Source organism: Pelecanus crispus, chromosome 1, assembly GCF_030463565.1.
Source record: "Pelecanus crispus isolate bPelCri1 chromosome 1, bPelCri1.pri, whole genome shotgun sequence".
Lineage (NCBI taxonomy): Eukaryota > Metazoa > Chordata > Aves > Pelecaniformes > Pelecanidae > Pelecanus > Pelecanus crispus.
This window is the reverse complement of record NC_134643.1, coordinates 58,763,619-58,773,715: the sequence shown is the minus strand read 5'-3', so window position 1 is coordinate 58,773,715 and position 10,097 is coordinate 58,763,619. Positions and strand designations below refer to the sequence as shown.

Genomic DNA, 10,097 nt, shown 5'->3' with positions numbered 1-10,097 from the left:
GCCCCACCTCCCACCCAAGAGACCGCCCAGGCACAGAGAGAGTCGTGCAGAGCACTGGGGCAGCAGCGCCCGCTCGCTGCGAACAGTCGCCTATATACAGATGCAGCCACAGGCAAGAGGCCACAGCCATGTGTTGCAGTCTCGGAGGACGCCTCCGGAGCAAGGAGGGCAGGAGTGCCTCCGGCACCCCACCAAGCAGCATTCCACAGAAGACCTTGTCTCCCAGGTCCAGCTACCAAGCCACTAACAGCCCTTATTTTAAGCAGCTCTGCTCATCTTATTCTAGCTTATCCTACTGCACACGCTATTCTCCTACCAAACAAAGCTCTAGCCCTCTCCGTGTCTAAGCCACTCGCTTGAGCGGCACCACGTAGCGTTCTCCGGTTAAGTAGAAATCGCATGGAAAAAGTTTTTTTTTCCTTTGTTACTACAAAAAAAAAAAATTCCCCAACACCCCAACTGGAAAATACACCCCCTCCCCACCCCCCTTAAAAAAAGAAAAAAAGCAAACAACAAAACCACAGAACAAACCCAAAAGGGGAAGCAGGCGACAAGAGTTTTCAATAGCATCATCAAGCTTAACACCAGGGAGCCGGCCAGCCAGGGGGCCCAACAGCATCGCCAAGACCCAACACAGCCACCGACGGCAGCAGGGCTCGATCGGACGGACAGCAGCACCGGGGTGGGCTCCACCACCAACTCATGCTGAATTTCTCCCCTCCTGCTACCCCAAACCGTTAGTTTTATGTTAATACTTCATTAATACTGTCTTATTTCCCCTCTGCCAGCCCAGCATCGGAGGTCTGGAGATCTTTACCTAAACCAACACCGAGGCAGAAGAAATGACCTCATGTGGAGGGGGGAGACTCGGTGGCCGTGACCCATGGCTCCCACCTACTCCGGCAGCACCGAGACGGTCACTGCGGTCCCGTACGCTGTATCGCGCCCAAGCCCGCGTGAAGCACATCGCAAAGTTACATACCCCTTCCCCAAGCCCCGGCAACGCTAGGCACGCCATCAGAGAGCAGCAGTGCAATGAGGACGAGGGGCTGCGCAGACCCGATAAAAAATTAGCTTAAAAAGTTAAAATGTCCGATACGCGCTGAAAACAAGCCAGGCTGCGCTAGGACCCACGTGGGATGCTCTTGCCTCGCCACACCGGTCCTTGGAAGAGTGAAAGCCTCACACCTTAAACACCAGCTCTTCTTCTCCCCAGAGGGGAGCAGCTTCCTGGGGCAGCTGCTGGCGCATCCCAGGATTTCTACGTGCGAAGCGGCGAACCAGACGAACCCCCTCCTGCTGTCAGCCCGGCAGCATCCTCATCCCGCACGGGAGCCGGGAGTCAGTGTGCCGGCTCCCCGTGCACGCGGAAGCGGTAGATGCAGGTGTATTCGGGGTGTCCCCAATTACTCAGCACCCGGAGCTCCACCAGCTGGTACGTGCCCACAGCGTCACCCTTAGGGAGAGGGAGAAGGACAAACCTGAGCCCTTGGAAGCTCTTAAGGGCTCAGAGACCCCAGGGGCCCCGTTCCCTTCTTGGGGTCAGGTGCTCTGAGGGCAAAGCACTTACCTCCAAGTAAAATGTTTGGATGGGGTCGCCATCGTGGTTGTAGGTGAACTGCCCGAGGAGAAGGCCCTCCTCTTCTCCTTCCTCCTTCAAGCCCTACGGAGGGGCAGGGAGGCAGAAAGGGAGAACCGGGGGTGATCAGAGAGGGAGACTGGAGGCGATGAGCGCACCCAGGGCGGAAGAGGGAGATGGAAAGGCAAGCACGCTTGGCCCCCGCTCCTGCTCTACCAAGCCAAAATGGACAAATGGGGACAGGGGCCAGTGGGGAGGGATGGCGGGGGGGAAGACCGAGAGTCACACCTACTCAATTCCCTCTCCCAGTGTCCCTCAAAAACCCTCCTGAAGCCTGGTGCTCCCCCTCTCCCTCCCAGTACTGCTTCTTCCTCCTCTTCACCATAAGACCAACCCCCCAGAGCACCCCACAGCCATGTATGGGGCTCACTAGCCCTCCCCTCCCACACCTTCCACCATGGCACCCTCCCACCGTGTCCCCCCAGGTCTGGGTGAGGGCACTCACATAGACAGCGAAGTCCTTGGGGGCACTGGGGATGGTCCCCTGGGGCGAGAGGGCTTTTGGGATGTGCTCCAGTGTCACGGCTGTGGGGCGGATGATGCCAGAGAGGCGGATGACAGCAAAGCCCTGGGACCCACGAAATGCCCAGCAGTTCCCAGGGTTGACATCTGGCTATGAGCATGGGAGCAAGACACCAGCAACGTTATCACCAGCAACATTATCACCATCAGTGCCATTTTTCTCCCCCCAACATCAGCCTGGCTGCTTGCTTGGAGCAACAGTGAGAGCCCAATAAAACCCACCAAGCCCACGCGAGAACCAGCCCAGCCAGTCCTTCCCCTCAGTGGGGTCTCGCCCTGATGGTGCCCACCTGCAGGATGACACGGGGGGACTGCGAGTGGTACCACAGGGGGATGCCGAATAAGCTCAGCAGTGCCGTCCGTGTCTCATAGGTCTCCGAGCAGCGGGTGTTGATGACGCTGGCCCCTGGCACAGAGAGGGGACAGAAGCAGGTAAGCTGCATGCCAGCACCCTGCGGTCCCCTCCCCAGCATGGCCGGCTCATCCCGGGTGGGTGAGAGCCCCCCACCACCTACCCGCCGACTCCAGGGCGTAGTCAACCATCCCCACGCGGTCCTCGCTGTAGCGCTTCAGGGCCTGGCCCACGATGAGATGCACTTGCTGCGGTGGGAGCAGAGGGCATGAGAGGGATGAAGGGCTAGGGTGGGTGTCCTTCCTGCCCCCCACCCGCCTCCACCCTGCAGGGACGGAGAGGGCGCAGGGACCTTCCCACAAAACAGCCGGAGGATGAATCACCGTGGCAAAAACGAGAGGACACGCATTTGGCTGGGAAGCCTCGTTAGAGGTTGCTAAAAATACCCCAGACAAAAGGAGCTGTGCAATGAAGGGACAGCACCCGGGCACCCTGGGCTCACCCGTCCCCATCCCAAAAGAGGGGCTGGCCCCAGGGGAAGGAGGGGTATCACCCAGCAGGTACCAGACACAACCTGACAGCCCACCCAGTCCTCCCCAGCAACATCTGCTGGTCCCTCCTGCCCTGTCCCACAGGACTGATGGGAGCTCCCCTCATCTGGAAAAGGAGGAGCTGTCTGGAGCATCCTTCTGGAGCCAAACCCAGCCCCAGGAGCTGGGACCCTGCAGCACGACCATGAGTCTAAACTTTATGGCATGCACGAAGCTGGCACAGACTGGGGGGCGTGCTAATCCCAGCTTGACCCCTCCCTCCACCACCTCCACAGGGAATTGCCAGCAACTCTTTCCAAAGCAAGCAGGCTCATTTTTCCCCTTGGTGTCATTCTGCTGAAATGCTTTGCCCCAAATGACTCAGCAGCACCGCTGAAGGACAGGGGTAAGCAAGATGCTCAACCCGTGGAAACCTTGCTGGCATCTACCCCACTTTCTGTGTGAAAGATGCACGAGCAGAAACTTCGATTTTAAGACAGCAAGAGCCTCGTGGGCATGCGGATATCACCACCCGTGACCCCCTCCAGAGCAGGGCACAGGCACAGCCCAGGGGAGGCTGACCGCAGAGAAGGGATGAAGGAGTTTCAGAGATGCTCTTGCCAAGTGGCATGCGAGCCCAGGATCAATGTCCCAGCTGTAAGGGCTGTCCCCATGGCTCTGCCATCTGCCAAGCACAGGTGCCAGCCCCCCCTGCACACATGCAATGGGGCACAGCCCCCGATCCCCAACCTGTGGTCACCATCATGTCCCTGGGGCTCAGGCCAGCACTCACCTCCTCCGTCACCCCCGCGGTCCCCCCTTGCTGCAGGGCCACTCCAATACCGGCTTGAGCATCCCGTGCTGACAGCCTCCGGTCCTCCAAGACTTTGGCCAGGATCTTGCGCTCCAGGGCCTGGAGCTCTGCTTGCAAGTCTTCCCGCTGGAGGATGAGGCCAGCAGTGCCATCTCGCCGGGACTGTGACAGGAACTGACTGACCCATGCTGGGAACTGCGCTTCCACCTGAAACGGTGGGGACAGAGCTCAGCCCCAGGGCAAGGACCCTTGCACCTCCCTCTGCCAAACAGGGTGGGGACCAGGGACTCACGTCAGCTCGCACTGCCTTCAGCTGCTCCAGCATCCCCTCCACGTGCTTCCCCATCACCTCCTGGTCCGACTTGAGGGCAGCCAGCTCCCTCCTCAGCGCTGCCACCTCCTGCTGCAGCTTGCCCACCTCCCGCTGGAAGCTCCCTCGCAGGTTCTCCTGCACCGAGCTGTGCCAAGAGAAAGGCAACAAAACCTTGCACTGACAATCCCAGCTCCCCTCTGCAAACTGGGGGAGGACGTTCATCCCCCATGCCTATGCTCAACCCCACCTCCAGCCCCAAATGGGTTTAATTCTTGTGGCAATGACCTCTTCTACTGCATCCCATGGGAAAGCATCCCCAGCTTGCCCCTTGGCTGAAGGGCCACATTCCCCACAGTGATGAAAAATGATGGTGGCAAAGGTCATTTGCTGCAATCACCCTTTGAGCCCTGCTGCCAGCCAGGGCACCTTCTTGCCGATACACCCATATACCCATCCCTCCTTTCCCTCCAAGATTGTACCTCACAACCTGTCCTTTGCCCCAAGCAAATCAGATCTGGAAACCCCTCCTAAGCTTTGCTGTGGGGATTTCACCCTGCTACCTGCTCGCCCCTAACAGAGCAGTGCCTCTGCCCAGACAGCCAGTGTTACCTCTGCCACTCGGAGCTCCGCTCCAGCAAGCGTGCCTCCATCTCCTGCCAGGAGAAAAGGAAGGGGTGAGACCTGTGACACCAGGCAGCAGTGTGCCCAGGTGGCCAAGAAGGCCAGCAGCATCCTGACTTGTTTCAGGAATGGTGTGGCCAGCAGGAGCAGGGAAGTGATCGTCCCCCTGTACTTGGTACTGGTGAGGCCACACCTGGAATACTGTGTCCAGTTTTGGGCCCCTCACTACAAGAAAGACATTGAGGTGCTGGATTGTGTCCAGAGAAGGGCAACGAAGCTGGTGAAGGGTCTGGAGCACAGGCCTTATGAGGAGCAGCTGAGGGAACTGGGGTTGTTTAGCCTAGAGAAGAGGAGGCTGAGGGGAGACCTTATCACTGTCTACAACTACCTGAAAGGAGGTTGTAGCGAGGTGGGTGTTGGTCTCTTCCCCCAAGTAGTTAGCAATAGGACAAGAGAAAATGGGCTCAAGCTGCACCAGGGGAGGTTTAGACTGGATATTAGGAGAAATTTCTTCACAGAAAGAGTGGTCAAGCATTGGACCAGGCTGCCCAGAGAGGTGGTGGAGTCACCATCCCTGGAGGTGTTCAAAAAACGGGTAGATGTGGCACTTTGGGACATGGTTTAGTGGGCATGGTGGTGTTGGGTTGATGGTTGGACTGATGATCTTAGAGATCCTTTCCAACCTTAATGATTCCTAGCTTTTACTTTCATTAAAAAATAATCCAGCCACCAAGCCAGGAAACAGGAAATTGCTACTCTACCCTTAATTGGTTTAGTGGTGGACTTGGTAGTGTTAGGTTTATGGTTGGACTGGATGATCTTAAAGGTCTTTTCCAACCTAACGATTCTATGGTTCTACCGGTGGCAAGGGTGTCCTGCCTGGGTACCGCCGCACGCTCATCCCTTTACCTGAGAGGCTTGTGCCATCTTCCCCAGGCGCCCATCTAAATCCCTCTGCACCTGGGCTTGGAGGGCATCCAGCTCGCCCTGCAAGGAGATGAACGGGGTGGGGGTACATCAGAGCCTGGCCCTGCATGCCCCTGTCTCCCCAAGTGCCCCCCGCACCCCTCACCTGCAGGTGGCTGGTCATGTCGGTGCGGAGACGCTCCTTCAGCCCCGCATCCCGGCGGCTCACCAGCTCCTCCAGCAGCGCCAGGATGTCCCCCGGGGGCGGCTCTCCCCCCGCCGCCACCCGCTGCAGCTCCCACCGCGACACCTCGGCCTCCAGCGCCTCGAAGCGCTTCTCCAGGGCCTGGAAACGAGCCAGGAGCCGGTGCTCCCCCCGCAGCCCCTGCAGAGGCAAACGCAGGGCATGATGCAGCCCCCCAGGGAGGTGTGGAGCTCCACAGGGACCCCTGTCAAAGGGGACCCAGGCCACCTGGTCCCCAGAGTCAGTGGCATCTTATTCATCTGCTGCTTCTCAGGAGAGGGCAGATGTTTCCCCTGCTCCATATCCCTTGGACAACCTGAGAGCAAGATGGCCACAAGCTGGGGGAGCCATTTCCACCAGCGTGAAGCCACCGTCTGCCCCATCCTCCACCACTTCCCCATCCCCTGGAAGGGCTCCTTCAGCCATGGACTTCATTCCAGCTCTCCCTGCAAGGCACCCACTCCACCTGCGCCACTGCCACACCTTTGCTGAGGCTTACCTGGTCCAGTGCAGTCACGTCCCCTGCCCCAGACGCACGGGAGGAAGAAAGCTTTCCAGCTCCCCACCACGGGAAGACAGGGAGGCTGAATGTCGACAGCCCATATGGGTAGAAGTACCAAGCTCCTAGGCACACAGGGGGATGAGATGGTTAAAATGGCAGGCCGGTAACAGGCCACAGCAGGGGACAGGGTGGACATGCAGAGGCTCAGCCATCAGCATTGCCTGGGATTACAAGGAGGCCCCAGCACAGGGGTGCAGATGCACCAGGGTACCATGAGCCACGAGCACTGAGCTCGGGGCCATCCCATCCCACGAGTATGGCAGTGAGGTGCTCCGCACTGCTCCAGATCTCAGGGCAACAGATCGAGCCAGGCAGACTCACCGTAGGCGGCAGCAGCGAGGAGCAGGAGCAGCAGCAGCAGAAGCAGGGACTTCTTCAGCCATGGGTAGCGCCTGGAGCACAGAGAAGAAAGAGGCACTTGTAGGACCACAGCCACCTTCCCCCACTGCAGCGCTCCTCTGGATGGGGACCAGAGGGAAAGCAAAGCCCAGCCGGGTTTCGGCACAAGACACCCAACCCCATGCCCATGCCCAACACGCATGCCGGGCTCTGCAGGGCACCCCCTCTCTGGGTTTTCCCCACACCTCCCCCGTGCCAGCATCCCACCACCACGCTCACCTGGAGAAGGGGACACCACCCAGGCGGGGAGCTGGGCCGGTGAGGCGGTGCCAGGCAGCTGCTAGCCCCGAAAACAGCCACCCCACGAACCGAACTGCCGGGAGAGAAACGGAGCCTCAGGCAGGGTCCTGGCAGAGATGTCCCCTCCGTCCCTGAGGATGCTCCCACAGGGGGATAAAATCCCTCCACCCGATCAGGGAACAGCACACACAGCATGTGGGGAGGGGAGACACTGGTAGGGAAGAAAGGTGCTGCTAGAAACCCCCCAACAGCCCCCCACTCACCTGGGGAGGTGAGCACCTGCCAGAGGAAGGAGCCCACCCGCGAGGCTGCGGTCCTCAGCCCTGACCCGGAGCTACTCTGGCCTGAGTACAAGTGACCTGGAAAGGAATAAGTGAGGCAGTAAGTCACCAAACAGAGCCCGCATCCCTGTGCATCGCCCACGGCAAAGGCTTTGCACAGGGGGTGGCATGCGGAGTGGGCTGGCAGCACCCTGGGTGCAGCCAGGCCCTGGGCTGGTCCCCTTGGGGGACATCTCCCCCAACATCCCTGCCACTGCAGAGAGCCTGGTGCATCCCTACCGGCATAGTCATCTTCTGAGGAATACCCAGACGAAGAGGCGTAGGTGTCGTACGTCTTGCTCTCCAGCAGCCCATTGATCTTACTGGACTCGGTGTCCCCCGTGCCTCTTCTCCTCCTGGTGGAGAGCTCCCCACCTGCCCCCAAAACATAGAATCCCCCTGAGAAACCACCTACCACCACCCCCACAGGGGGCAAGCCAGTCAGCCAGCCTTGGGGGGCTGCCCCAACACCCCTCCCCAGTGCCCAGGGAGGTCCCCAGCTGCCGTGGGAGGGAGGGTGGGCTCACCCCAGTACATGCTGCTGTCCAGGGCATCGTCCAGCACAGAGCTGCCCAGGGCGGCGAGGCCCCGGCTGCCCCCCAGGTAGGACTCGCTCATCAGGGACTCGCTGTAGTAGGAGGTTTGGGTGCTGGGGGCAGGAGAGAGGCGCTTCATGCTGCTCGATTTCCTCCTGATTGTCCTGCGGGGGCGAGAATAGGCTCATCAGCCATGCATGGTTATGGGGTAAGGAGGGGGGGGGGTCACAGTGCACCCGTGGGGGAGAAATGGGGAATTCACCCCAACCCCTCAGCTGGCATCACTTCCCTCCACCCCCCCCTCGCCGTACCAGATGGCAGCAGGTTTCGGAGGGTGCAACCGCTCCTTTGCAAAAGGCCCTCCCGCCTGTCCCCAGGCAGCTGCCGGCACCACTTCCGCTCACACCGCTGCGGTTTTCCGGCCTGGTGCTTGCAGCGCACCTCCCTCCCTCCCACCATCGAGCCGGAGGTGGCCGGGGCTGGGAGGAGGCACGCAGCCGCCCCGAGCCTCCCACGGCAGCCTCCGGTGCCAGGGCAAGGGGGGCACGCAGAGGTGCCAGGGATGAGGAGCACAGGGCTTTTGCTGGAGTAGGGGCACAGCCAGCGAGCGCCAAGGCGGCCGGCAGCCATGCCAAAACGCAGCGAGCTCTGTGTCACGCTCCCTTCTGCGAGCTGCCCTCACGTCCCACCCGGGCAAGGTGCCCAGTCCGTGGCGTGGGATGCAGTGCCCCGGCCACGTCTGGGAGAGGGGGGGACCCCCCCCTACCCCTGCACCCCACCAACCTGCCGGTGCTCTCCTTGAAGGGGAGCTGCTGGCCCCCCAGCAGGGAGCTGCTGCTGGCCGTGGCATCGTCGTCCCCGGGGTAATAGCGCGTGGTGCCGAGGCGCTGGCTGCGGCGGGACATGGCGGCGGCACGGGGGGTCACGGTTCACCTGGGGGGCCAGGGAGAGAGGAAAGTGTCAGTGGGAGGGGACCCACCTGCAGGGACCCCACCCCCGCAGCAGGGACCCCCCACACGTACCGAAACCCCCTCCCATGCAGGCGGCCCCGGGGTGCCCGGCGCGGCCGGGGGTGCTCCGAGCCCGCCGAGGGGCACCTGCTGCCCCGGGCCGGGCCGGGGCCGCCTCCCCTTGTAGGGTCACAAACCCCCTTCCCTTCCCTTCCCCTACCCACGGGCCACCCACTCCAGCACCCACCCGCCAGACCCCCTGCACCCCCCCGGCCCATATCCCCCCCCCAAACCCCACCGTGCCCCCGCCCCACGCAAACCCACCGGCACGTCGCGCAGAGCGGGAAGGGAACCCCCGCCGCCCCTCCGGGCTGCCGCCGCCGCTCCGCTCCCTTTTGTTTTGCAGGGGAAGGCGGCCCCCGCCCCCGCCCCCCCCCGCTGCCCCCCCGCCGCCGCCGCCGCCCCGCCCCCCCTGCACCGCGCGCGCGCGCCCGCCGGGGCCGCCCCCACCCCCCCCCGACTTTTCGGGGCCTCCTCGAGATCCCCTTCTTTATTATTACCGATTATTATCATTATTATCATGATCTTTATTGTCGCTATTGTCATATTATTATCTTATTTACTTCATTTATTTTATTTTATTTTAGCTATCATCATTTTGGGGGGGCGATGGGGACGGCCCATCCCCACCCCCTCCCTGCCCACGGGGAGCTGGTCACCAAACGCCTCAGCCCCGTGCCCCCCCCCCCCCCCCCCCGCCCCATGCCCACCAAGGGCCGCCGGCAGCCCACGCTGCCAGGCAAGGGCAGGCCCCCCAAGGCAAGTCCCATGGGTGCTGCCAGCCCAAAAACAGGGGCTCCCAGGTGCAAGGCTGCACCCCGGCCCCGTTTTGGGTTTTGCTGGGGCGGCCAGTTTGCCAGCCCCAGCGGGGTGGCAAATAGCCGGCACCCCCACGCGCCACCCGGCACGACGGCACGGCCGATCCCGTCCCTGCGGCACGGGCTGCCCCGCTCGACGCCCGTGTGCCCACGCTGCCACGACCGGGCGGGCGGGTTCTGCTGCTCCCCGGGCCCGTGGCCTCAGACACCCCGTTACCAGCCCTCTTCCCTCCACGGGCGGCCGGGCCGGCTCGGCAGGGGGGTGCGAGCC

The 10,097-nt window shown here is 61.8% G+C and overlaps 1 protein-coding gene across 1 annotated transcript; it reads right to left on the bottom strand.

Moving 5' to 3' along the window:
* Positions 1–1,291: 1,291 nt before the first annotated feature.
* Positions 1,292–8,903, bottom strand: SUN2 (Sad1 and UNC84 domain containing 2). The gene is made up of 17 exons (XM_075711457.1): positions 8,782–8,903; positions 7,990–8,162; positions 7,703–7,837; positions 7,406–7,501; positions 7,122–7,215; positions 6,825–6,895; positions 6,441–6,565; positions 5,864–6,082; positions 5,701–5,778; positions 4,780–4,823; positions 4,150–4,315; positions 3,837–4,064; positions 2,677–2,761; positions 2,452–2,567; positions 2,085–2,252; positions 1,571–1,663; positions 1,292–1,456 (listed from the first exon to the last, which is right to left on the bottom strand). The coding sequence occupies exons 1-17, from the start codon at positions 8,901–8,903 to the stop codon at positions 1,343–1,345; spliced, it is 2,127 nt and encodes a 708-aa protein (XP_075567572.1). The 3' UTR covers positions 1,292–1,342.
* Positions 8,904–10,097: the final 1,194 nt, after the last annotated feature.